General features: G+C 40.5%; 3 protein-coding genes across 3 annotated transcripts in view; 2 read left to right on the plus strand and 1 right to left on the minus strand.

The window, feature by feature from the left end:
* Positions 1–1,158: 1,158 nt before the first annotated feature.
* The window catches only part of LOC135943088 (carbonic anhydrase-related protein 10-like), a 36,577-nt gene continuing 9,748 nt past the window's right edge, over positions 1,159–27,987 (plus strand). The window contains exons 1-4 of the mRNA XM_065489496.1: positions 1,159–1,299; positions 4,185–4,232; positions 19,946–20,082; positions 21,540–21,731. Coding sequence (XP_065345568.1) covers positions 1,257–1,299; positions 4,185–4,232; positions 19,946–20,082; positions 21,540–21,731 — 420 coding nt within the window. The 5' untranslated portion in view covers positions 1,159–1,256. The remainder of the gene's footprint in view (positions 1,300–4,184; positions 4,233–19,945; positions 20,083–21,539; positions 21,732–27,987) is intronic.
* Positions 9,044–10,997, plus strand: LOC135943086 (serpin B4-like). The gene is made up of 7 exons (XM_065489493.1): positions 9,044–9,369; positions 9,428–9,610; positions 9,672–9,876; positions 9,937–10,154; positions 10,349–10,537; positions 10,595–10,736; positions 10,797–10,997. The coding sequence occupies exons 1-7, from the start codon at positions 9,307–9,309 to the stop codon at positions 10,928–10,930; spliced, it is 1,134 nt and encodes a 377-aa protein (XP_065345565.1). The 5' UTR covers positions 9,044–9,306; the 3' UTR covers positions 10,931–10,997.
* LOC135943369 (phytanoyl-CoA dioxygenase, peroxisomal-like) lies at positions 14,293–16,200 on the minus strand. The gene is made up of 7 exons (XM_065489866.1): positions 15,873–16,200; positions 15,647–15,804; positions 15,285–15,450; positions 14,962–15,228; positions 14,769–14,903; positions 14,517–14,654; positions 14,293–14,458 (listed from the first exon to the last, which is right to left on the minus strand). The coding sequence occupies exons 1-7, from the start codon at positions 15,924–15,926 to the stop codon at positions 14,405–14,407; spliced, it is 972 nt and encodes a 323-aa protein (XP_065345938.1). The 5' UTR covers positions 15,927–16,200; the 3' UTR covers positions 14,293–14,404.

The raw sequence follows: 27,987 nt of genomic DNA on the forward strand, positions 1-27,987 counted from the left end.
CTTTTAAAAGGGGTGATATAAATTTTAAAGGGGGGCCAGCAGGATCAAGGTGAAGAGAGAGAATTATTAAAGACTAGACGAGAATGACGAAAGCGAAAACCTGAAACTAACATACAACGAAATTGCCATTATTTTTAAATTGCTATCTTCCACAAAAAAATGTTTAGTTTACAGATTAAGAGAGTCATTAAGTGAACCCTAATTAATTATTTCATTTAATGAAACCTTCAAATTTCAAATGAGGCATCTGAATCAATTGAATAAAGACACACGCTACTCCTTTGAGATTTAATAGAGAATAATGCTGCTAGGCATAAAAAGTTATGTGCTATTTGAGATGAAAAGTTGCAGAGCCGAGGAGTTTGACGAGGCGGTGGAAATGAGCGTCACGGTGCACTTACCCCATTCCTGCTCGTAAAGTTGCACCGCGTGGCCCCTTAATGCGAGCCTCAGTCCACCCAACACGAACTTTCCATTAGTAATTTGACTGATGACCCACGCCAAGGCTCGTTCGCAATTTCATTTGGCCGATGCGAGCAGTCCATTAGAAAAAATTCGCATCAGCAGGCACCAGCGCACGGCTGGATTTAACGTGCCTAATAAAAGTGTCCAGGAGATGCAGATCCTGAAATTAGATTCCGAGCCAGCACACAGACAGCGAACTTACGAAGACAAATTGGCACATTCCGATCCCGACACACCGGCAGAAAATTAAAAACGAGCAAGTTTCGCCTTTTCAATCGACAGAGGAAAGTCGCACACACAAAGAGGAAAATACACGAAAAGTTTTGAATGGAATCGCGTAAAAAGCCGCGCGCCACATAATTCGCTCGCCCAATGGAGGAATGCGTATGTCCACAGAGATTTTCGAACTCCGGCAAACAGATTTAACAAGCGCGCAGCAACGTCCACAGAGAGGAAAATCCTTTGCCGGCTCCAACCGGCGGCGGGAGTAAAACTCGCCAAATGACGCGAATAATTTAGCACGCGTCGCTCGCACAAACGAAAAGTGCGAATATTTTTGTGAGAGCACACACTCAGTTAGAGGGGGAAAATGAACGCAGAAGTGATTATTGGCGAGCGACAACTGATAATGGCACGCAGGCTGATCTGGGTGTAACAGGAATAAGGGGTGCATGCGCCACTCGGGCACAGGGCGCGGCGCGGCTCGAGCCTCAGTCAGCGCGAGTACGCGCCCCTGTGCACTTCGGCCCTCGTCGAGCAGCCGCCGACAGGCAACAGCAGCGTGCTCCGCGATGATTCTCGCCACAGCGTTCGTAACCCTTCTCGCTTTCGCAGGTGAGGTACTCGACTTTTGACGGTCCCATTACACTTTTCGTGCATCAGGAATCAGGCACCGCGTTAAACATTTCATTTTTTAATAGCTGTGATTGCCAAAATACATGATTAATCAGATTAAAATTGAACTTTCACATTTATTTTGGGTTGCCAAACATCAAATGACAACTGCAGGCAATGGAACCAGCCCAGCAGCCCTAGAAATTTTGTTATTATATATTATTTAATTGAATTAAAATTTCAATGATTTAATTTTTACACTTTATCGCTGAAAAGAAAAAATGAAAGATAAATTTGTTTCAATTGATATACGTTAATTTTTAAATGTTGCTTTCATCGATAATCGCTTTTCCTTTTTTTAGATTTGAAAGCAATCAGCATTCAAGTATAGTCCATGGTTTAAAAACGTGGAAAATATTGATAGTTAAAAAAAATTAAATTCCTTTACTATGAACAGGTGTGCGCTTTGCAATTGATTTCCCATTAACTGTTTTATGTTTGGAAAACTGTTTAACTTAATGTGCAATCCTCCACTCTTTCCTCTTTTTCGTGTAAAATTGAAAGATATGTGCTATTTCAAAATATGATTAGAATTTTAAATACTATTTCCCTTCCTTAACCGCAAGTGTAAGTTAAAATAATGCTAACAATAAGTACTAAAGTTACATCGTTCTACATTACTCATTATATGTACCCTTGTTTCCTGCAGACGTGTCAAAACGTCATTCACGATTTTCATTATACGTGAACATTATTTACGTGCATTGTGGCTATTGATGTCAATAAAAATATCTGATTTCATGCCTGGAACGTACAATTATTACATAATGCTCTACACGATCCACGATCCGCTGGTTGTTTACAACCAGCCTCGATTTCTCGCACGCCCGCACGTGTACGCACACCGCCTCTCATTATCTAGCGCGAATCAGAACCAGCTTTGTCCATTAGAATTGAATTAGGTGCGCGTGAATAGCCATTGAAAAAGCGACACCGAGAATGATTTATCGTGGAGTGCCATGCATGACGTCGCCAGCCGGAAAAGCGGCAGCGCACCTCTATTGAAAATGTGACCTTGCTGACTGTAATTGAAATTAAATTTTTATAATCCCCTGCTATGCTTTAGCTATCGGTGCAGGCGAGCAGGGCAACCAGGTGAAATGATAATAGTAATCTCTCAAGTTAATTTCACGCTCGGATGCACTCATTTCTGCGCGCGCTGCCAATATATTTCGCCCTGCGCAAGGGTCGAGAGTTAATGCTTCCGTCGTAATGCGTTTGGCTGCCCCACACACTGCTCAAGGGCCTGCCTAATTTACAGGTTTGATCAATTGGCTCCTCTCACGCACATTAATTTCAGCCCTTTACACTTCGTTGGCTAGAGAGATTGGATTTTCAGCACAATCATTGACAAAGTGACTTCAAGAATTTGTTGGTTTCAACCCTGAATCGAGCTCAAAAATTGATTTAATTCTTCTCTTAAACGCGATGAAGAGTAAAATAAATATTTCTTTCACGAAAGAATTATCAATATACTATATGCTTCACAAAATTTATTAAGTAGAATTTTGAGTAAGCGTCACATTCTGTTGTATTTTTTCAGATCTCGGTGACACATCATGCCAATTTCATTTAATTGCGTATGTTCAATCTAAGATATACAATTGCAGCTTCAAAGAAGTTATTTGGTCTGTTTGAAATTAATGGAGGGATTAAATCGACCATTTTTACTTTAGGAGCAGCTACTAATACAGGCGCTACAAACGAAACGATTCGTTGATTTATGCGCTGCAATACTCCATTCTTGCAGTGCGCCTACCTTAAATTTCCTACTTGAACTTTTTTATAAGCAAAGACAAGAACAACTCCGTTTTCTAAAGCGTAACCAAGGATTCAGACAAATGTGTTGTTATCTGTAAGAAGGGTAGTACTAGCTATGTATCTGGATATTAAGGGATCTCTACAATCGTCAGTGATATCAAACGTAATTAATAGTTAACTGAAGTTACCTGTCGTTGAGTATAACATTCCATCAATTGGTAAAAATTATAGTATTAATGAAACAGTTGTAATAAAGTAAAATTAGCAGTGTCGTCAAAAATTTGAACTGCTAATTTTCGGCCCGGAATCAGCTTTTTCATTTAGATGACGTCAAGGGCGAGGACACAAGCACGTTTCCCTCGAATGCCTTACCCAAACGAAATTCCTTCAACTAAATTTTATTAACTATAATGAAACCAATTTCATCAATGACAAATAATTATTTTTTAGTTACAAATCTGTTTAATTTAGCCCTATATTATTTAAATTTGATTTGAATTGAGAAATTTATTCATTTGAGTCATCATCAGCCTTTTATTGGTCAAATGAAATGCAAAATGTACACAAATTTAATTGAACTGATCGCAAGCATGCTATTCTAAATATACCTAGAGAATCGAACCATTTTGTCACTTCCCTGAAGAAGAGTACGCTCGTTCCATATCTCTTACGCTTTTAGCCAACTCGCTCCCATGAATAATGACTTACGATGTCTCTCTAGCCAAGCAAGAATAAAACTTTTTGCGCCGCCAAGGAGGCTAGCGAACCACCCCTGTCGGCGTCTCGGCGGCCGTCCTCGAGGGTGGCAGCGAAAATCTCGAGTCGAGCTGTCGAGCACTCTGGAAAACATCGGCAGCGCCAGCAAGACTGGCTCGAGGGAAATTGGGCGTCCCCCTGGCGCCGCCGGAACGAGCGGGATAGAAAAACTTTTGCCGTACCACTGGCGGCTGCCAAGTAATTCCTGATGACACGCGGGGATTCGGTTTTACTCCATGAGTGTTAGCACTCGCACACTGCCAGCGAGGCAAGTTTTAATCTCTTGTTTGTTTGTTTGCTTGTCACAGACGTCCACGCCAGCTGGGAGGAGTGGTGGACTTACGATGGCATCTCAGGTGAGTACCATTCTGAGTCTATTCCAATTGCGCAACTGTATTTTCTGCGAACGCAGCGGTGCTCATTCTCGTTATCTCTATCAATTAGTTTTCTGATTTGAAAGAATTGTGTGCCGTAACGGCTAACATTCTGCAAGCGTCTCATTTGCGTTAGTTATATCGATTTAAGATTCAGTAGGACTTTTCAAATCCATTTATTATTGCAAAATCCTTTCTGAAATTAGTAATTCTAGTTCACCAATGATCTTTTATAAATCTGCATTTACTTTTAATTAGATAGCTTTAACGCCTCGACTCTGAATGCAGGTTTTTTCTATTCCAATTTTTTTATAGAAACCTAAAATATAAATAACAATTTGAAAGGAATTAAAATTTTCAATAAAAAAGAGATTAAAGAAATAGCCAGAAGAGATGTACATATTATGCATTTTTTATAAAAAAATCTCTTTGTTAACCAAGCAAGGAGCTTTTAAGGAAATAATTATGCCATGCAAAGGCCCAATTATTTTTCCAGACAAATCACTGACGGACTGGCATTCATAATTCAAGCAAGCTCGAGAGCAAAACAGGGAAAGCGCAAGAGAAGGGATAAAAGCAAACTTCCGCCTGCCCATCATTAATCCAATTTTTTTTATTCTTTTTCGAACGTGAAATCTCATTGTTTGCCTCATCTTTCTGCTGCTTAAGTTGATTTCTCTTCAGCTGCTTTTCCGTCTCAGCGTCGGGATAACATTATGATGTTGCTGGGGATTCGCTTCTTGCTTCGTCAAATGAGCTTATTTGGAGGAAAAGTCATGAAAGGGAAAAGGATTCGTTTGTTGCTCTCGCATGGCAGGACGAGCAACTCTCGCTCTGTTGCTGCTGCCTCAAGAAGAGAATTGTTTGTGTGAATAAGCAATACCGCTCTCGCACCAGCACGCTTCGCTGGACTGCAAAACAAAGAAAAACTTTTGCTATCTGCCAAACAAGCAGCCAGACTCGCTCAGTGCAAACATCAGTTTAGTGCGAAGAGGATTGAGCCCAAATTCGGTTCCCTGAAAACTCCCTTTTGGGGGATTCTTTTATGCCAAAGCTGAGCATTCCGCAGGAGCTACTAAAAAACGTCTAAAACAAAATCCTTGAAGTGTACGAGAATTAATGCTCCAGATTTTGAAATGCATAATCCAAAAATTCAGTAGATATTCGCAAAAATTAATTTCGTAAATTATTAAATTATGAGTCAAAGAAATCTGGATAAAAACTTGTGTCTCCAGACAAAATGGTATAGACCTAAACTGAGTCAAAGATAACTTACCAAAAGCATGCAAATGTTCGGTGTAAGTCGATTGAATGAACTTTTGTGGTCTTACCGCTTAGTAATATTAATTAAAGTCTGTAAAAAACTCCCAATTTCATTAAACTGAATTTATTTTCGGTGAAAACTGGTACTCAATTCAACAATAAACAATAATCCTTGAAAATGCTCTAAAATAAAAAAGGAACACCTTTTTAAAACCAGCCCGTTGGCTCGCATTGTTAAGGCACTCTCAGGAGTGCCAAAGCAATGAGAGGTATTTGAGCAGTTCGGAGATCTAATACTGGCTACCCAATGTCAGAAATGGCAAAAAAGTGGTTAGTTTAGTGACTCGAATTGCTCAAATGGCTCAACGGGCTGGGAGGCGCACCGGCGCCGACTCGCTACTTGCTGGTTTGCACCTTTCCAGCATGCGTGATTTGGCTTCACGGGACAAATGTCTAGCGTTTCAATGCAGTCCTCGGTGCGGAGGCAAGTGGCCCTTCAGTGGGCTGGGTCCCTGTGCGGCCTGGTGCGCCTATGTTATCCGTTCGCGGTGTTATTGGGACCCGGGTTTCAGCATTTCGTGCTAGTGCAGTGCGCGCCCTTCCCGGTCCTCCGGTCCTCGGACAGGGATAAAAAGAGCAAAAAAACAGGAGGAAACTTTTGTTAGCCTTTGTTTAATAATTTTAGGGCTATTTAGAAATATATAGCTGTTCTATTATCAAACTCGTTATTTTGGAAATCTTAGTATTCCTGTATTTTTTACGATTGATTAATTTACTATACATGTGAATTAATATTGCAGAACCATACATAACAATATTAAAGCTCACTGCTGAAAATGGGTCATGAAACGATATTTTTGTTCAACTACACACATATACTATTCAAAGTGTGCGCTAGTTGAATTCACTTGCATTGTTCCAGCTGTCACTTTTGACAAGCAGTAATTAGTTTAACGATCTGTGTAGAGCGCCTGCACGTATTATTGCTTGAACTTGCAAATAATATGGCATGTCATTCCGCTCCTAAAACTGAAACATGTCATGCTGACGTGAAGAACGCTCTCCATCCACCCACCCAACAAGTACAAAATGCAACAGAGTATATTATTTCGGAAAAAGCCAATATATAAACACGCAGTTTGCCCATTAGCCATTTGAGGACGCGGCTTTAGTGCCAACCAAGTTGATTTGATAATCTGGCGCCCGGTAATTCATGGCTAAGGCGGCGGATAACAAGGCACACTTTATCTGGTTAAATATTTCACACTCGGCGAGTGTGTTGGTGGCGCCAGGCGATATTTCTTTTGAACACTCTTTCTTCTGCAGCTCTTATTTAATCGCCATGGCGAACACACGCCATCATCATCCAGCGCTCTTTCTGCTGCAGGCGATAAAGTGGAGAATAAACTTTCCTTTCCACACGCGCGCGCGGCGAAAAAGAGGACGGAAAGACTCAAACAATGTTTTGCCGCGGCTTAAAAAAGTTTATTTCAATTATTCGAGCAGAATTGGGCGGCACCGTGAAAGGAATCGGGTTTTGCAAAGCCTCTTTTCGATACTTTGATACGCGAACACCCTCTCACTCTCGTCCCCCTGCCGGCGCTTTGAGAGGCACAACTAGAGATTTGTTTCTCAGTCTCACCACGGAATTACCAAAACGAGAAAAGCGTGCGAAAGACTGAGTCGCTCGCTTTGAACACTTCTTGCGAGTGAAGAGGAGAGTCGTAAAAAATTCTGCCCGCAATCTTGGGCCCAGTGAGCAAAGTTTGTATTGTTGTTCTTACTGTCTGCGCGCCGAGACGAGAGACGTGAGTGAGTGTGCCTTGCTTTTGATCTGCAACGCGTGACATAGTCCAACTGAAACCTCATTATAAACTTTTTAACAGCCTCCAAATTAAGTCTTGCTTCTGCAACTATAGTCGACATGCTTGGAGACAAATAATGCTGCTGCATCTTCTCTTTACAAAACAAAAAACGCATATTTTTAGATAAGTGTTTTTTACTGATTTATTGAGAAATAAAGGTTAACTTTTTTATGCAGGAGTAAAATTTATCTCTTAATGAGAGTAAGAAGTTAAGTTTGCTTAGACCTTTGATCCATTTAATGCGGAGGAGTTGCTCTTTTTGGGCATATCCAAACTTTCAAGCATGAAATAGACAAAAATAAATCGTTAAGCACATTTGGCATCATGGTTTTTATCCAGCAGGTGGGCCGTGGGATCCAAATGAGAAATACTCATGCGCCGAGTGGATAAGTTCCGAGAATGCCTATCTCGCTTCCACTCGAGACCGGCCTCTTGACTCTGCCAAACAAAGCCACTTTTCCTGCATTGGAGCGAGTGGGCAGTCGCTTATACCTGCCCGCCGTGCAGTAGAATCAAGCAGATTGCCTACGTTCAACGCAAATAAACATTTCCTGCTTTTGGGGCCATTCGAAAAGTAGGGATCCGATTGCATTCCTGCTGTGTGAGCGAATCAGAAATTTAGCCACGGCAGCCGGGTTGTGTAATTAGGCGCGGAATCCGGCTTTTGTTTCGGTCCCCAGGTATACACTCACAGAGAAGTTTAATGGAAAAATCGATTCGAACGCTGCTGTCAGAGAACAAGGAATGTTTTAGGGTGTGTTGCAGGCAGCGAAGGAATGTGTCACCGCTTGCATTCCACTATGGAATATTAATTAATCCTCCAACGCCCGCAAATGGTGGATCCCCAGCCAAACAATGAGACTCACGCACTTCTTTAATTTAGTACACAAGTCAATTTATAACGTTAATGCATCTCTGATCAACAAGTTCTCGCTCTGGGATAATAGAACGAAAAGTTATTTTAGAAATCATGATGGTATAAGATATATTTCTTTATTATTAAATGATCTTAAAACGTTAAAAGTTAGACACTTTTTGGAGCAGACGACACCCAGACAAAAAGCACAAAATGTCCCAAGCACATATAGACTTGGCGAGGAGGATAATAACCGTTCCCTTTGCTGCAACAAACAGATAAAAGCGCAAACTTTCAAAAATTCATCATGCCCGCGAGATCTGGGTGCGGCAGAATGGGGTTGCGCAACCTGCTCGCAACTAGCATTCATGCTTGTTGGGCAATGCAAATTGCACACGTTGGTCGCGCGCGCAAGACGGTCGGACGGGAAAGAGGTAACTGGAGCATAAATCCATCTGCCGTGTTGCGGCAGCCCCGAGGACTTCATTAGGTGAGCGAGCTCCGCGTGTTTTGCTCACTTCACTCTTTGAGAAACACTCGCAGGCACACGGGCCGCGAGTTCGTGAGTGTTTTCGCGGCACGTTCTGTTATCATTATCTGCGATTATTCTGCTCCCTGCCTCGGGCAGGTGAGCCGCCGGCGATGCCAGTGCTGAATAAAAATCCACAACACTCTTTTTCTGTTTATGCAATAATTACTCGCGTTTGCATCTGCGCGATTTCAAGCTGCCTTTTTCACGTCGGCTTTTATTGCGCCAGAACCGCAGTTATAGTTTGGTTTGTTTAATCGAAGCGGATGTTCCTTCGGTGTTTTCCCTCCAATCCAAACAGCCAAAAGTTTTACCGAATTATAAAACTTCCCCGGCGAATGCGTACTCTAAACATTTGCGTAAGCATTTTTGTTGAGGTACGTGTGTAGACAAAAGAAGGGGAAATCAACGTCCTCAATTCGCCTGAGAGCGGAAACTCATTGAGCGCACAAACAGGAAGACGAAAATTCCTTGCGGTGCAGCATTTACCCACATTTTAGATTATAAGAAGGAAACTTTGTTTATCCTTGTTCACTGCTCAAAATGTCTTCTTCAGACTTGTTGGACGTCGCTCCATTCAATGGATTTGGACAAAGTTTTCATAAGGTTAGTAGCATATTTTAAAAGCAATTTGTACCACATTAAGAGTCGCGACACACTGCAGGTTTTGAATAACAGAACAGAGGGAAATGTTGTTGCATCTTCGCTGAGTTGCATGATGGCTCTCGGTATGATTTACTTTGGATCGAAAGATCTCACTCGAAGTGTGATGTCCAAGGCACTTCAACTGCCTGAAGATCAGTTTGAGGCTGCATCTAAATTTCAAGCAATGTCTACTGTTTTGGAGGTGAACTTGACATTCATTAATTCAATTCTAAGACGCCAGATCTTATTTTTTACTATTTCAGGGAATCAAAGGTGTAGAACTCGCTCTTGGTAACAAAGCTTTTGTCAGTGAAAGCACGAATATTCTACCCGAGTACCTAACCGTGCTAAATCAATCTTTTAACGCATCACCAGAAAGTATAAACTTCTTGAGTAAAAATTCCTCCTCCATTGTGAATGGTTGGGTCAAGAATGTCACCAGAGGAAAAATTGTTAATCTTTTTAAAGGTATAATTTAAAATTATTATTATTAATGTTAGTAAACCATAATCATTTTGAAATTTGCAGATGACGATTTTAGTCCATATACCAAGCTCGCACTCATCAACGCAATCTACTTCAAAGGCCAATGGAAATCGCGATTTGAGCCTGGGAAAACTGTCAAGGCCCCGTTTTACGTACGGCCCGATTTTTCTGTTCGAGTTCCCATGATGTACCAAAATGGAAGTTTTCTACACGCAGATTTGAAAGATTACAATGCTCAAGTTGTTGTCTTGCCGTATGAGGTGAGTGCCTCCGCGATTAAAATAGAAAAAAGCTATTTTTTCTGAAGAATTCTATACTTGAGGAATGCATAAATATGTTGAAGAAACAACCGATCTTGTCTTCGTTGTGTTTAAATAAATTCAACTTTTTTGGAAACACATCGAGGACAAGTCTGTTTAATTCTTCAAAGTTATTTTTAATCACAATATTGTAGGGCAATGATGTTTCAATGGTAGTTGTTCTACCAAACGCCAAAGATGGCTTGAAAGCCCTTGAGCAGAAGCTTGATCGATTGGAACTACTGAAAGATTTGCTTAACATGACAACTCTGACAAGCGTGGATTTATTTTTACCAAAGTTCAAATTTGAAACCTTCATCGATCTGAAACCTCAATTGCGCACTGTTTGTATAGCAAATTTTCTAAAGTGAGCATGAAACATAGTGTTAACAAACTTGCAGATGGGCCTCCGCAATATTTTCTCTTGGAGCACAGCTGATTTCTCAGGTATTACGAAATCTGAAAAACTGAGGGTGAGCAAAATCGTTCAAAAGGCTATAATTGAAGTGAACGAGGAAGGCACTGTTGCATCTGTAGCTACTGGTATGAGCAACTGAATTCCGATTGGAACTATACTCGAATTTATTATTGCATATCTTACAGGACTATTGATGGACGATCGATTCGGACAACAATCAGTGACATTCCGCTGTGATCACCCATTTTTATTCTTTCTGACATACAATGGTTCTTTTAGCTTGTTTGAAGGAAGAGTCGCTAATCCTAAAAGAAAATGATGCTGATAGATCTTTAGTAATTATTTTAGTAATAAATAACCAAGTTTTATAAAAAAATCACCAATTTTCATTTCCTTAAAAATATAGTAATGTTTGAACCGTGCAAATCGCGGATTCAATAAGAGTTGGGGAACAGGCCTCAAGTTGAAGTTGAAGCTTAGAAACAATAGGCTCATTGAGCAAACTTTATCGGCAAGAAGTGAAACCAGTTACAAAAGTTTATCAAACGAACGAGCGTTAAGTGATTATAAAAACGAAGTTGGCGAAGCTAAATCTGCGAGTCTTTATTTCTGCCCAAAGTTTAATCCGCCGAGTTGAAAGAAAATCTCTGGTCCATTGTTCCGAAAGCAGCAGAAATACATTCACTCATTTCGCAAGAGGCACGTACAGAATAACTACTGCGCGCCTTTGTCTCTCCCTCACTCTTTTCCGAGGAGCAACTAGGTCCCAGCGTTGGTGGCGGTCGGCAGCGAATTATTTCGAATTCAAAGCAAGCGCTGCCGGGGAACAATAACAAAAATCTCGCGCCCAAGATGAAGCTGCCGCCGCCTGCGTGCTGCTCACTCACGCGTTTTTTCCTCGAGGGCCAACAATGGGCAGATACTTTCATGAAAATTAAATCTCTAACTGCAGAGCTTTAATTACGGTGTCTGCACACATTCAACAACGACGGCCCGCCGCCGCCGCCGCCGCCACCACTCTCTTTCGCCATCAAACAAAGTAACCAACTATAGCACTTTAACTTTTGTGAGCGCGCGCACGCTCTCTTTTATTATGTTTGTGTAATAACAGCGCGAGCGCGGCACAGGCTGCGCGCCGCCTGCGAAAAAGCCAGCCGTGAAGGCGAGTACATATTTTAAAATTCAAACTGTTTGTTCTTTTCGCGAGTGGCAAGACGAGTGTAAAAAATAAAGGCAGAAAATAAAATTACGGAATGTCGGTGGCAAAGTGTTGGAAGAGCGACTCTCCACACGTGAGTATAATGGCACATACACTAGAATGCGTGCCCTGAAAGGAGAATGGCTCTCGACTTGATGCTTATACACTCTGCAAAGTCTGCACAATGATATGAGGATATTATAGTCTAGTCAGACTCTCTGCAAGCTGCCTGTACAAATTGAACTTAAAAATTCTATAGTCTAAAATATTAATATCTTTATATGATGCAAGGGCATTTAAAAAAATTCCATAAAGTTTGACAGGTCCTTTTTCAATCTATTTTTGATAAAAAAATAAACTGTTAAATGTGACCATGATTATTTTTATGCTTATAATTTTATAAATATTTTTCTATGTGAATCAATAAATTCAAAATAGGTTTGACAGATCCTGTAGTTTTAACTGTCCGTTCAAGATAACATTTTAGAGCCGAAACTGTAAAACGGCCTTTGGAAAATATTTTGGCCCCAGATTCGAGGCGCAATTTTCACACCTCTATAGCTCACCCCTAGGACAAAAAGTAAAGTGGCAAAGGTGTGAGTGTGTGCGGGCGTAAAAGTGCCTTGCGGTACCCTAGCAAATGCAGGGGATAAATCGGCTGCGGGATTTCATTAAATTTATGCGTGGATTTGGCCTCTAGAGTGCTCACCAGATGCAAAACGCCCGGCGAAAAATGCAAAAAGCGAAGTAAAGACGCGTGGGAAAGAGATGTGTTTTTCCAGATTAGGAAAAGCTTGATGGACACCTTGTCTGCGTTGGGATGGGGGAGAGAAAATTGTCCTCTAGCAAGTGAGATTTGTATGCAAATACAGTGTCGCACAGTGAAACATTAATCAAATATATATGTATAAACAATACCACTCACCACAATTATCGCGTTGTTTGAAATTTTCGCGTTTTAATTGAAACAGCAGAGAGACAGGTAAACTGTTGGATTAATAGAAAAATAATGGTCGCATTGTGGTTAGTGGTTCTAGTTTAGTTGGTTCACGTTAAATTTACATTAGTTGCAAATTTTAGTTTTGTCGAGTTTTGTGAATATTAAAGTATTTAAATACGGTGATAATTATCAACGGCTACAACGCAATTTCATGTTAATGTTCTCTTTAACAATATCATTGCATCTACATTTTTTCGAAAAATTTTGCTGTTTTTCGTTAAATTATACTCGCGAGTAAACTATTTTTTTTAAATTATGAAATAACAAAAACTTAGCAACTCGTATGTGAGGAGCAAAAACGTAAGCATTTGCCCTTATCTCAATTCGCATTCGTTCTCTATTTTTGACGCAAAGCGTATCTATCATGGTGTGCGCAATGTAGGTTTTGGCAGTGATCGAATTGATTTATTTTATTGCTTTTCGAAGAACGTGCCGAGGACAAATCTGGACGCAGGTATTTTAATTGTTGACTTTGGACCATGTTTGTTGAGATGATGGAAGGCAACAAGAACCATAAACAAACATTGCGTTTCGACCCAGCCGTGTGCTTGATTCCCAAATCTGTGGAGCACGTGTGTCTGTTCTCAGAGAAAAGAGACCCCGAGACTCGAGGGCCGGTGCTTGCACAAAAAGCACACAGCCCGGCTCTGGGAAATTAAAGTCTGCTACACTTGTGCTCGTCTCTCTGCTTTTTCGACTGGAAATGTCAGATGGATTTGATCAGGCTGACTTTTTGAAATTTAACACTCGCAGAAAAAATCATCCCTTCTGCTCGAGACACGAAAGAGAAAGCGCAGTGAAAGAAGCACGGGACGAGCGCTGAATTTATGTGAGCGAGCGCTTTCTGTTCGTAATTTATTCCGCACCAAACCTGCACGCTGTCAGTTCATTCGCGGAGACTTTTCTATTATTTCGAGACGGGTGGCACTCTATTCTGTCATTTTGATCTATTTTTACTAACCGATGGTTGGCACAATTCTCATGTGATCCAGCAAGGGATGAAATTAATGGGAGGAACAAAGACGAGTTTGTGCGAAATCCTGAATATGCACAATCAAAGGGCCGGCTTGGTTTCGTCCCTTTCATTTGGCGCATAAATAAAGGAAACCGACGGTGGGATCGACCACACGTGCTCCTGCCGTCCGACTGACAACAAAAACTATGTTCAGGGATAAGGAAAAGCCACATTATTGCGGCGCCGAGCGAGCTTTAAAATATGACGGGCTCCAACTGTCGGGCGGCGGGCGAGCAAGCAGGCAGACCAGCTAGTGAACAGTGTAATACTACACGGGTGCGCGCGTCCCTTTTATTAGCGCACTCTCAGATAAAGTCGGTTTAATTAGTTGTAGGTACAAGTGGGCGGGTGTCCACGCACAATTCATTTCGTCGCTCTCGCTCGCCCACTCGGTCCAAACGGTCGTGTTTATTGAGATCGCCTTTCCCTTGAGTTGGTAATTAGTGTAGGTGTCAGCAGAGAAAACCATTTTTGTCAATTTTCGTACAAGCATCGTTTTAAAATAATCTCCACAGCCATAGTGACAATAAGGTAACAGTGAAATCAGGATATAAAAATAGGTTGGACTGTTGGAACAAAATCACAGGTTGACAGACACTCCTCTGGCGAGGCGGCTACGGTAGTGCCAAAGAGACTGCAATTAAAATATCAGTGTCAATTTTTCTTAAAATTTGAACTTAATTAATACTCACGTTGTAATCGGCCTCCAGTCCTCTCTTCTTAAGCAGACTTTCAATTTCGACTGCAATATTCTCTTGAGATGTTCCTTTCACATCAATATATTCGCACTCTGCAGCTGCGTAGTGGCAAGATATGGCCTTACGGAATCCCTGTAGAGCAAATTTAGTAATCACAATCCATCACAAGGTAATCAGCACGCGTAATTGTCTTATCTATATGAACTCTTGGGATTTGAACCAAAGTGCAAATAATCATAGGTTCACCTTGGTAACATTGGCACCAGATCCGTGAATAATAAGTGGGTGGAAGAAAACGGTGTCACCAGGGTTCATGGGCAACAACAGCAGAGGCTCATCCTCAAATCCACGAATTCCGTGATAGAATTTGTTCACTCCTCCCTGAAGTTATTAAATATTAGTTTGGGCATATTTTAAGAGTTTTAACGAAAGTTTTTACCTCCCATTCAGGGTATTCGTGCTGATAGAGCACGCCCTTGCGGTGTGACCCTGGCAGTACGACCAGGCAGCCGTTGTCGGCCGTCACAGGTTCCATAGCAGTCCAAGCAGCGACAATCCTATCAGCAGGCCTGAAGGGGAAGTAGTGGAGGTCCTGGTGGAGGGGGTGGCGCGAGGTCATGGCTCCAGAATCGGGTGGTTTGTTGATCAGCATGGTGTGCATGGCCATGATGTTGGGACCAGTGAAACATTGCACGTAGTCAAGCAACTATAAAGCGATTTTTGTGTAAAAGGCTTTACGACATTATTTATTAGAAATTATACCCTTTCGTGAAGGATGTACTTTGAAAAAACATCGTCAAACGCAATGTCTTGCACTTTGTTGTACAAGAATTGCCCTGTGGCGCCTCTCTCCATGAGAGAAACATCTTTCATCATTGTCATCGATCCCTTATCGAATTTGCCTTCGCACAGGTCGATAAACCTTTGCCTGAAATTGTTTTAAATTGAAATTTTAACTGCCAACTTAAGTGTGGATTTGTTGCAATAAAAGGTTAACTATCACTGCTTTTGTTGTTTGCTATTTTATCTTATCAATATATAACGGGCTCTCATTATTTTATTGCGCAGAAATAATTTTTTCTCTATCAATTTAATGCTTGAATAGAAATCATTGCCAAACTTACGCGCAAATCCCCATAAGTTCAGGTTCAACCACATTGGGAATGACAATAAATCCGTTGATCTCATAAAATTCCCTCTGCTGCGGGGTCAGAAGCGGGTTGTCAAGGGTGTAACGGAATTGTCCGCTGGGACCGCCGACAGCCGCAGTTGGTTTTAGGGACTTAGCAGAAGAAATAAAAAAATGAAAATAAAACTGCGTTTCACACGCAATTAAAATTAAGTCCTTACCAGATTCGGCGCGAGCAAGTGTCGCTGAATGGTTTTTATCCTGTCCGTTGCCATGATTGCGCAGGGCTGGTCCAACCTCCAACTAATGATGACAACGGCGAAACTTGGCCCAAATCACGTACACCTGAATTTATAGCGGCCACGGCTAATCAGCGCTGACAATAAGAGTGCCTATCTCGAAGGACTTTTGAACTTTGCTGTCAACGCTATTTTTCTCATGAGACCCCGATCAGCATTAACAAAAATGTGATAAAGTGCTATCAGAAAAGAGCAAAAGTGATCACAACTGGAGAACCTTTATCTCGCACAAACAAAACAGAGCTCTCTTTTCAGTGATACGAGGCGTGCACACCAAAACAGCAAACACGGTCGTAGACGCGGCATCTATCGAATAAAAGTCCAAGCACTAAACGCTTGGAAAATTTATATGTGCGGCGGCAGGGAATAATAATATATTATGTGAGCTGCCTGACGTGCCAAGTGCTCGTTTCACTTAAGTCAGTGAGTGATATTGAATAAAAACATAACGTATCAGTGAAACAAATATGAACTCAAAAAACATTACTCGATATTAAAATTTATTACCACTGGCTGAATAAATAAAGCGACTTACAGCGGTTTGTTTTATTTGCGTCGTAAAATATAATTTGATTCGCACCGCGATAAAGACCCTGATAAAAAAGGAAAGCCAGAAACCCTCCTACGTGCTAGCTGTCAAATATTAAATTTTCGCACGAGTTGGTTAGTATGAGACGCGGAATGCGTTTAGGATACAATTACAACGGCAAACAAAATCCGGCCGTCCGCTCTCAAAGGGAATCAAGCACGCGGCACGGGCTGCCTCGTCTAAAATTAAAATATTCGCTTTCACAGGCGAGAGAAACACTCACTAACTCGGCTTGTGCGTCGTCTTTTTTGATGCGCGCACCTGCCATCAGAATTTCAGCCTAATTAATATTCTCTAAGAACCCGCCTCCCTTTGCCAAGTTGGCAGAGCACTTCAGGTGATGCTCGCAGTTATGAATTTCTAACGTGGCCTCCTTTAATGTGTTTGCTTGCACAGCAAAGGGGTGAAGGTCGGATGTGCGGATAGATATTCACGTCGAGCCTGTCTTTGTCTTCATGCACACGCGTTTGCAGCAGGATACAAGTACGCGCGAATATTGAGTACATCTCATTATGCTATCATCGCAGAGCAGTCGCACCACGCAAGAGCGAAATTCTTCTCCGCATGAGACTCTCATTCTTTTCTCTGAGTGTGTCTTTCATGTGCAAATTCTCGTCCTTGGGGGTCTGTACTCCCTTTGTACCACCAGTTATTCTCTCCCTCTCCCTGCGCTCTTTATTTGCGCTGCACATTCCGACAAAACCACCATCCACCGGGGGGCGATTTCACGTTTTCTCCTGCTCTTCCGGCCGGCCTCTAAAATGAGCATTATCTTTTTCACAAATGCAATTACGCCGAGTGGTTTTGGTCGTTTCACCGGTTTTACTGTCGATTAGCCTAACTGACAGAGGAATCCAATTAGAAAGGATGGCGCTAAAGTGATTTACTCTCCAAACTCATCCCTGTGATTGGATGGCCAGAAAGTACCTTACAGATTTTTGTAATTGCATTATTGAAAACCAACTGATTTTAGGGGTATAAATTCTTAGCAAATAGTTATACAGATTATAAGTTATTCAGATTATTAGATTCCCAAACGGGAATAAAAAATTCTGGACCCGTCAAGAACATTAAAAAATGCTGGTTCTGAGCAATTTTTTAAAATTAATAGTAAAATCAAAATCAATGCTTCTAACTTTCTGCACGCGCAAAATAGATGAAATATCTCAAAGAATTCTCGGGATATATCATTATCTTGAGGGATCGTCAACTAATTTGGAAGCAAACCAACACGTGCCAAGTAGCGCGTGATTGCAAAAAATAGCATAACAAATCATCAAATGCAACTGCCAACGCTCGATGTGCTCAATACACCTCTGCGCGTACGTTATGGTAAAAAGAACCCGAACACTAACGATGTAATAAAGTAAATTAATTCCAAGTAAGGCTGGGGGAGAATTTATTAATCTGGAGCACCACTTTTCAGTCGGCGGAGCTTTTTCGAGCGGCTGACTCGAGAGAGCTGAGCAAAATATAATGATCGCCTTAATTAATGCGCCAACCAAACACAAACGTGCGCAAATCAGACTCGTGGCACGAGCAACGCGATTCATTATGCAAAAATTGATCCGTGATTTATTGGACTTTAGGAGGGATGTGAAAAATAGTTGAAAACTCATCTCATCTTTTTTAACTATTTCAAATCCAACCTTTAAATTCGTTAAAATCTCTAATTCCTACTAAAACAAATAATGAGGTTAATATTATATGATGTAAAATTTATTATCTAACCTGAGCCATGCCACAACTCAACTTAGGTTCTACCCTTTTTAGTTTGAAAATGAGTTTTGTTATTATGGTTCTTCGGGGCAACTTTGGTTGAGAAAAATCTGGTCATGTTGAATTTCCATTTTGATTGCCCTTTAAAAACAAATCGATCTCTTATTAAATAAATATAAGCCTTTCGAAACGTTTCATATGCTTTTTTCACAGCCCCAGGATCTGACGCTCTGCTTAAAGTTAGTGTTTTCATCCCCGGTCTCCAATGAATAACAAACCCTTTATGCAAACACATGTGTACACACAACGAGCAAACGCGTCGTGTGATCAGCTAGCGCTGATTGAAAAACAAATTCTCTAATGAAACTGTAAATTGAAACCGGCCTCCGCAGACGCGTAATAAAACACATCAATGTGCGCCTGACTGTCACCAGGATTAAAACGCGCCCATCGCTCTGCTCTCTCTCTGTTTTAAATGTATATATGCATGTGTGTACTTGCGCACGAGTTTTTGAGCCCATCAGTCGCCGATATTCAATAATTATTACACTCGTCGCGCACACGCTGCTCCGGGAAATATGCATGTGTGGAAAAAAGAGACGTGTATGCCTCGCTCGCTGGCTTTGTGAGTGTATTTATGGACGCGGAGCTGGTTTTCATCCCCCTGCTCATTGTGGTTCGGCAAATGAGAATTCATGTTGCACGAATTGCCCGCCGACTCATTTCCTGCACATATACACACCGCACCGGCTAGAGCAAATTTGAGCCTCGGCCATTATCCCACGTGATGCAGTTACACTTTTATTAACCTGTCGTGGGCAAATTTGCTCTTTGTAGGTCAGCGCCTCGGAAATATTAAAATGGGTCGACAGCCTGGCTGTTTCATTGCGCTGATTCCGCGTTTCCACATTTGAATCGCTGCCAGATGTTCTATGCAAAGGTGGTGGGCCCTTTTTATTTTATCAATGATTCACCTTTAGCCTCCAATTATAGCGAAGTAAAACATGGTTTATATCACTTAAGAAGAAACTCGAGAAAAATAGATATTGTTGTCCCCGACTAGTGCTAGGATATGAGACGTTTTTACCCAATTCAACAGATTCATATTAAATGTCAAGAAATTTGCATTTATTTAAATAGTAACGTTTTTGCACGGATTTCCTTAAAAGGCTCAAAAGTCTTGAAATCGTGTGGTTATTAGGTGTCCATAGAGAATCAGACACAGAAAAATTGACATTTTTGGTCATCTTTAATTCTGGACCGAACTCCTAACATTTTATTTATATTTATAAAAGTTATAAAGGACTAACAAATAATTAAACTAGGTGATATAATAAATTTTTCATTATTTGAGTATTGCATAAATGAGTTCTGAAAACTATAAGAGGACAGAAAAGAGCAATTTAAATAGAATTCCAGAAATTTCAATTTCCGCAATGCTCAATATTCCGAGATCATTAAAATCGGGGAAAAATTGTTCGGTGGTAGTCTACAGGGTAGTGCAAACAGCGGAAATCCTCTTTCGCACAAACGCACAGAAGCCCATCAGTCCACCCGGTGGCAAATGGAACAGCTCAAAAGCCGACGTTAATTAGTGACTTTTTGCATGCATTCTGGATTTTCGGCCGTCGGATCAATCCAGAATCAAAGCGACACGGCTTTTTAATAATGTCGTATTTGTTGACAGGTCCGGCTTTTTGGGGTTTGATTAACCCGCAGTGGAACTTGTGCAACAAGGGGAGGAGGCAGTCGCCAGTCAACATTGAACCTTCAGCTCTCCTCTTCGACCCGCACTTGACAGCGATCCACGTGGACAAACATAAGGTAAAGTACAAGAAGAAATTTAATTCTTTTATTGTGTTTTATTAGAAAGAAAGGGATTGAATTCTTTATATTTCCTATCTGATAAGTTTAGAGATGAATAAGTCACAAATTATAAAACACCTACATTAATTATACTTCAAATGTTTTTAAACGCTTTTCTTGTACTGCAGTCAGTGAGTTCATCTTTTACGCAAGTAACTGAAGTACGTCTTTGCAAAGATTAAATCTAGACGTTAAACAAACATTGAATTCATATTTTAAAAAAACGTCTCGCATAACGCTGTGTTGACACGAGAAAAGATTTTATTGGTCTAACCTCTTTCCCTAAATTTCAAGATTTATATTTAAATCGCTTCAAAAGGAAATTTATTCAACAAAAAGATTCTCTTTACGATAATATGGTGAGCAGACGAAAATATTCTAGACTTCCACAAGGACAGAAGGTGTGCGAGCGAGCAGATTCTTCTCGCTAATTTAATTCCAACCCTCTCTTCTGGCTGAGTGAGGAGGATCTCAAGAGAAAAGCTGATTAAACAAGAGAGGGCCCGGTTCACATTTTATTATTTCGAGTTAATGGGCTTATTTGGCGCTGAAGAGCCTTCTCTCGACTCATCTCTTAATTTCCTCGGCTCTCAATGGGAACTCGCCGTTCACAGATCTGATAACATACACAGCAAGTACACTGTATATGCGCACGCCGTGTAAGTGTCGTGAGATGAATGAAGACCGTTAAGTGTAGAAGGAAATTAAATTCCTTAAAAGTTGACGACGTGAAAACCAGAGGGAAGCCGCCTTTGATGCTTTAATTAAGATTAGGCGCTCTAACTTCATCAGCTAGATCGATTCGATTTATTTAGGTAATTAAATTACTTGATGTAAGTCTGGTCATAAAATCATAAACTATTATTCATTTTAGTAATTTATTTTCTGGCAATTTTCATTAAGAATAATACTTCATTCATTTGTATTTCAAACTTAGCTCCATAGAAAATAATTGCAAACAATTTATAAAACATAACTAAGCGTATACAATTCCTTACTTTACACTATATATATAATTTAAAATATTTGTTTACATTTAAATAACATATAATTTTTTATTATTTCAAGTTTAATAGTTTTTATAACAAAATCTATACAAAATTTTAAAACTTTTTGTCAGATAAATAATTAATAAGCATAGTTTTTAATATTTCTGTCATGAGCCACACATTATTTGATGAGCAGTATTACAACATATTTTCTTCCTATGGTAATGCTTTAGGGATTGTGATCGCAAATGGTTGTGTACACCTTGAATATAATTTTATTTGATTAAAATATATGTGATTTAAAAGACAATAGCTAGCTGAATGTATGGCATACAATGTGAATTTGAACTCCATCAAATTGGCACTCTAAATTTGAGCCTATGCGAAATCGTTTCCTTAATAAAAGGAAGAACGTCTGCTCCCCAGATAAGCGGCACCCTGTGGAACACAGGACAGTCGTTGGTGATGAGAGTGGACGGCGACACGAAACACCATGTCAACATCACCGGCGGGCCTCTAGCCTACAGATACCAGTTTGAAGAAATCTATATCCACTACGGTGCGGAGAACCACCAAGGCTCGGAGCACCGAATCCACGGACACGCATTTCCTGCCGAGGTGAGAGCGAAATTAATTACCGTCGGCCGCACGACAGGGTGTGGCCGGGCCACTTAATCCGGCGGCCTTGTTTGCCGCTTCGTCTGGCCATTCGTCCAAATAATGCACCCTGCTGCGTTCTCTGTAGCCGCCAGCGCACACCCTTCCGATCATGCTCCAGGCATTGTTGAAATAAATTCGCCCTGCCACGCTGAAATATAAATATTTTAACTTTTTTTGTAAAATGCACGCAACAAACGACAAATTGATGAAATAGGAAACAATATAATCATCAGAAGATCCCTGCCATGTTTCAAAGAGAAACAAAATTTTAATATTATTGTTCATTTATTGGACACCATCGGCGTACGACTAAATTGCAATTTTATTTCTTATAACAGGCAGTTTGGGATAATGATAAAGGATTTTTGATACAGTCGAGTAAATGATACACAACATGCTAGTAAGAGAAGAATCACAAAATACCATTAACAGAGTAACTTCAAGATGAAAAATGTATAAAAACAGATGAGGAAATGATTGCTCTATGAAAGGAATATCTTGTTTACATAACCCTTTTTTACAATTTGTATTAGTCAAATCAAATTCAGACATTAAAATTGGGGCCAATGGATTGCCGTTTAATAGTCATATTGTTTAGAAACTTTTCATATGGAGTTGTAGACGGTAGTGAGTATTTGGACCTCAGGTCGTTACAAAAAATCCGATTTGAACTAATTCGTATACGAATCTAGATGTCCTTTGTCTACACAAAGGGCTATTTTGAAGAGGAATTAAAATTTCATAGCGGTTTCATCGCCACAAACAGACGGTGGGATTGAGGGTGCCACAATCGATGTCTTGATTTATTAATTGAAAAGCTGGCGTCTGTGATTGAGATGACAAGTGGGGAAGTGCTCGTTGTTTGCGCTCGGGTGCCAATTATTTAAGAGGCGCCGGTGCCACTCAGACGTCAGCCCTCGGGGATGAAAGTTTCGTCGCTCTGGAGACGCGGACGCCGCCCTTGACGGTTGACACTTTGACTCTAAGCTGCAGGCTAATGAAACACGCGCCGTTTTCCACCTAATTAGAATTGGGAAAAGCACTTTTGCGACGTAATTTATCTTGTTTCGCCTCGCTGTCTGATTCGGTTAATTCACCAGTTTCGTGGTTTCTGCTTGTTTCTTTGAATCGTATTATTTGATGCGTCTTTCTTCTCTAGCGGGTCTTTAGCAAACGCCGCATTATTGCAACGTTACTCGCGTTTACTTTATTAGCGAACAGAAACTGTCAGGCATAATTCGAACGAATGGCTCTGTTCATATGATGACAAAAGAGAACTCGTTTGCATAAATGCAGCTACAGGCAGTGAATACAATTTGTTTGAATTTTATTCGTCACGTGTCGTTTGTCCTGCCAGAGATTTAATTCAGTCTGCCTGCCTGCATAAATAATATGTAGCACAAATCCTTCGCTCGCTCGATTTCGCATTCCGAGCGTATCTGGCTGAAATTAGCGATTAGTTAAGCTGCCGACGGTATGTTTATAACTCTACTATTTTTATAGACTTTGCAACACAATTGAAAATAGTTTTATGAAATTCAGTATAAAAGATTCATTGTTTAAAAATGAGACTGTTTAGATTGATACTCGTGAATGAAAGCTTCAGATTAAATTGCATTTATCAGAGAATTGATTTTAATCCATCTCACCATTTTACAGCGGTCTCCCAATATCTTGTAAATCATGATTAAATGCTAAAAAAATCGCACAGTGTGGGAAACCAATCAAATTAAAAGAGAAGCAGTCATGACACAGAGCATGTGAGGAATCTCAACCAAACTTTCCGATAAAGCAGTATAGCTGTGCTGTCATTGTAGCGTGCTAAATAATTGAAATCCCACACTTGCGCTCAACGTTTCCATCGGCGCCTGTGAAGCCTGCGTTAATAATTTATGCCAGTTGCTTTAAATACGAGTCTGGTGTGAATAATATCCAATCCACCTATGTGAGTTTGCTTTACTCTGTTCGCCTGCTTCCATTGTCATACTCTGTCTGATTGCTCTTTGTTTCATGCTAGTATTTAATTTATTGTGTCGGTAACAAATTGCAAATAATTGTTCGGGAAAATTTTATGTTCCCTTTATAAATGCACTCTTCTGCAGAAGTGATTTTTTAAATTATGTAGAATTTTCCTTTTTATTCTTGCCATGTGCGATTTCATTTGAAAATTTTTCATCACACATCATACACTTGCAAAAAAATACTATTTTAAAGGCTACTTTTTATGGAAAAGAGGTGACGTGCCCTTTTTCCACATCAGTGCACAGATGAGACAGTCAAACAGCTGTGAAAAGCGGGAAAAACCTTGCGCCAACGCGTAATTAATTTAAAAAGAGTATCCTGCAGCTGCAACCCTTTTGTGCTGAAGGCGTTGACCCAGCCAACTCGATGAAGCCCGCGCGCGTAAAGCTGATAAATTGCAGAGCAAGACGCGGCAAATGACTTGCCCGCTTTTTGCAGCCCTGTTTTTATTTGCGTCCGTCACACGATAACCAACTTTAGTAAGATATATCACCTACCTGTCCTACATTTTGTAATTGCATCTGTTAAAGTCAGCTATCTCTATACCTCCGACGTACTTTGTCCTCAACAAATTAATGCTAATTAACTGCATTTGTAAATTAAATAGCAGGATTAATAAAAAAAACCTGCAAGGCTTACTCCAATTGACAAGTTGTAAACCGAAAACGTAATAGTTTTTCTATAAATTAATGATTGTATATATTTTTTTAAATTAATGAATGACATAAATGGATAGGATGAAAAGAAGAGACAAATCATCTCGCGCGCGTCTTTGCATTAAAAAGCAGCTGTTTCGGCCTAATAAGCGGTATCTAATCTGAGAAGCAACTCCCTTCAAAGGATGTAGATTTTGCCTAACAAGCCGATGAAAACGACTGACTACACTCACAATCAGTTAACTGCATTCAGTTCAGTCAAAAAGAAGGCAAGTGACGAATATTAAGAACATCGCCATTCACCCTCGCTGCACGCAATCCCCTCTAACTACATTCAGGCCTAAATTATATCCCTTTTCTGGAGAATGATTTCAAAAGATATAAATCCTGCTTCTTAAAAACCTAGAAATTAATAAGAGGAATATATTTTTCATGAACCTCATTTTCAGGCCTATTTAAGATAACTTATTGTGTTATTCCATCTTTTGAAAGAAACGGACTTCATCCTTGTTATGCTCAAAATGCATCAGTCCGTTAATTTCTTTCATAATCTGGAACAACCAACTTCGAGTGTTCACGTCTTAATTATTGTGGTTTTGAGAACCAATTCTGTGCTATTTTTTTCAGGCAGCCAAACAAGGTGACCCATTTTAAACCACTTCTTATTATTGGCGGCAATTTGGTTGTTGTTTGTCAGTAATACAATGTTGTATGTACTTATTGTATAACAGGCCGTTTATTAAAGTAATTCAGATGTTTCAATCCTCTCATTCGGAAGATTAAATGAAATTTGGAGTTGAGATCCTCTAAGGTTCAGGACTAAGCTGATGCAATGAGGCGAAATTCAACCTTTAGAAAGCGCGGACGTCTGAATTACGACTCGAGTGAAAGGAGGCAATAAGCAGGAGGCGCGCGTGCTTTGCTCGGGTGCTGCGTTCGGCTTCATTTTTATGCGCCGCTCCAGCGTCCCGCCGAGAATAAAAAATTCAAGGCGCCGTGCATCCATAAATAAAAGTTCAAGCGACAAGTAGTGGGTGGCTCCGGCTGGGTAGGTGGGCGCGCTCCGTGGGTCGGACCGCTCGCTCGAGTGGCGTATTTACTCAGCGCCAAGATAGAGTTTTGTGCATAAATCGAGTCAGCCAGCCGGTGGAAGGAAATCATTGAGTCGCCCGCGTGGAATCGCGAATATTAGCATGCGTGACCTGGGCGACAATTTCACTCTCGCTGCTTTTTATTCTTTCCCTTGCTGCCTCGCTTTTTCCTAACATCCCTCGAGCGGGAATACGAGAGGCAACAGATTTTGGCACATCGCTGCCCCGCCTCATTCACTCTTGGAAAAAAGCAGGTGCGCCGCTGCTACGTGCGAATTCGCTGCGACGGGGGAGCCTTTTCTTTTTGTGGGTCATTGCTGTTGCTACACTGAGTGAAAATTCTCGTGCGTGCGATATTTCGGGAAATTCTCTGAATAAATAAGATAAAATATGGAGTCCAAGTCAAGCGAGTTAGACGTTATATTGAGACGAGTTTAATGAAAATAATCGATATTTTCTCATTTCACGTGTATGCCAATTCTCATTACTCAAATTAACAATACCTTGTTATAATGCGATGAATAGGAAAATTTATGGTACGTTGTAATAGGACAACTATAGGATTGTGTTTAAAAAAATCTAGCTGGATAAATGTTAATAAGAGTTTCCAAGACTAATTTGAGATTATTTTGACCAATGAAGAATGGTCTAAATATATTTAAACTTAGAGGTTTGTGTCGATTGATTTTTTTGTCCCTTTACATGTCAACTGACAATTTTTACAATTATATTTACACTTTTTGGGGAGTTTCTGAAAGAACATTTTAATTAGAAGAATATATATATTATATTGCTCCAAATCAATTTTTGTCTAAATCTCAGTTAAACCTAGTGTTCAGGACCCAAAATCCGAAAAATCCCCAAAATTCATACAAGGAGTGATATGCTTAAAAATTAATAATTTTTTTGCCTGTTTTTGATCCCTGAACTAAAAATACTGTTTTCTTCTCTCAGAAACAGGCTAATTAAAAAGAGTTGACATTTTGTAATCCTAATATTTAAGCAAGTAATTGCATCGAATTAAATAGCAATGAATCATAATTATTCTCCTTTAAGATTTCCTTATAAAAAAGAAAATCGACAAGTTTGGAGCAAAATTATTTGTTTTCTAAATAGTTAAAATGAAATTGAAATTTTGCCAACATTTTTAGCGGGAGACAGATTTATCAAGTTCTTGTCACACATTAAATGAATAAATTCAATGTAAAATAAAACTGGCTATTAAGGATTTAAGTTTTTCTCAGTGAGTGCATTCATGAAATTTTTAAACCCATTATTTGAACTATTAGAAATTTGAATTCACTCTCTCACCTACGGAAGTTATAACTAGAGTTCTTTATATATCGACCCTAGATATGATTAGATATTAACAATGTTCACAGACCTTGGCTGAACCTCTACATAAAGGTAAAAGAGGTCTCTTTTGGTGATTTATCGCCGAGTCAAGCCTATTCCAATCAAACCTCTCGCGTATCACGTATCAAGCTGTTTTTTTTAATATCATCAGCATTTTTCCACACAACACGAGAGACTGAGTGAATCGGTTCGATAACGAACACCTTCACAAACTAAGATAAGCGAACAGTTTGAACTTTTCCATTTTCATAGCTCTCTCGTTGTCAGTGCACGCGTACGGGAGTGCGTGCAGTAATTTGCGTATCAGACACGCGCTGGTGCTAAACGGAGCTGAACGAGGTGAAGCACTTAGCTGATCATGCCCACCTGTGCACTCTGAGTGAGCTAGGCGGATGCATTCAGTCACTCGAGCTCATCGAGAGCCTGAGTGAGTCCTAACTCACCCTGCGAGAGCCATAAACTATCGACTTCATGAATTTTTCATGGCTGCCTTGCATGCTTGAATTTTTCCACACACGGAGATGGCGAAGGGAGAGAAAAGCTATTTATTTTTGCATGCGCCGTGTAGTATTTGCCGGTGCCCTATTTATTCTCCTTCACATGCACACACATCGGTAAAATTTCCATTTTTTTCTACCTATGTGATTCGTTGAGAGATGCATTTTCCTGCTCGGCTACCCCAGCGGATGTCAAAACTCAATGATACGTGCAAATCTGTCCGGCTGGAAACGCATAAACGCAAATTCAACGACGCTGAACGCGCAAGGTAAAGTATGAACGAGAGTTTCGTGGAGAGCGCCCAGTGTCCGACGCAAATTTTTCGCCGAAGCGCAGATCTGTGTAGCGATTAGCAGACTAATTTGGAGCGATAAAATTGCGAGCTGGCACTAAAAGTTGAGGCCTTTGTGCAGTCGAGGTAAAGGGTCGAGAGTTTATTAAGTGCGCGCGATCCAATAAAAAGCGGCGGCGGAGGCAGCGGCGGCCGCTTTCAGGAGAATTAAGGCGAACTCTTTGCAGCCACCTGTAGAACGAGACTGCATTATCGCGAAAGCCTGCGGGGCTATTAATTATGGCAGCGGTAATTAGTCC

The sequence above is a fragment of the Cloeon dipterum genome, chromosome 4 (genome assembly GCF_949628265.1).
Source record: "Cloeon dipterum chromosome 4, ieCloDipt1.1, whole genome shotgun sequence".
NCBI lineage: Eukaryota > Metazoa > Arthropoda > Insecta > Ephemeroptera > Baetidae > Cloeon > Cloeon dipterum.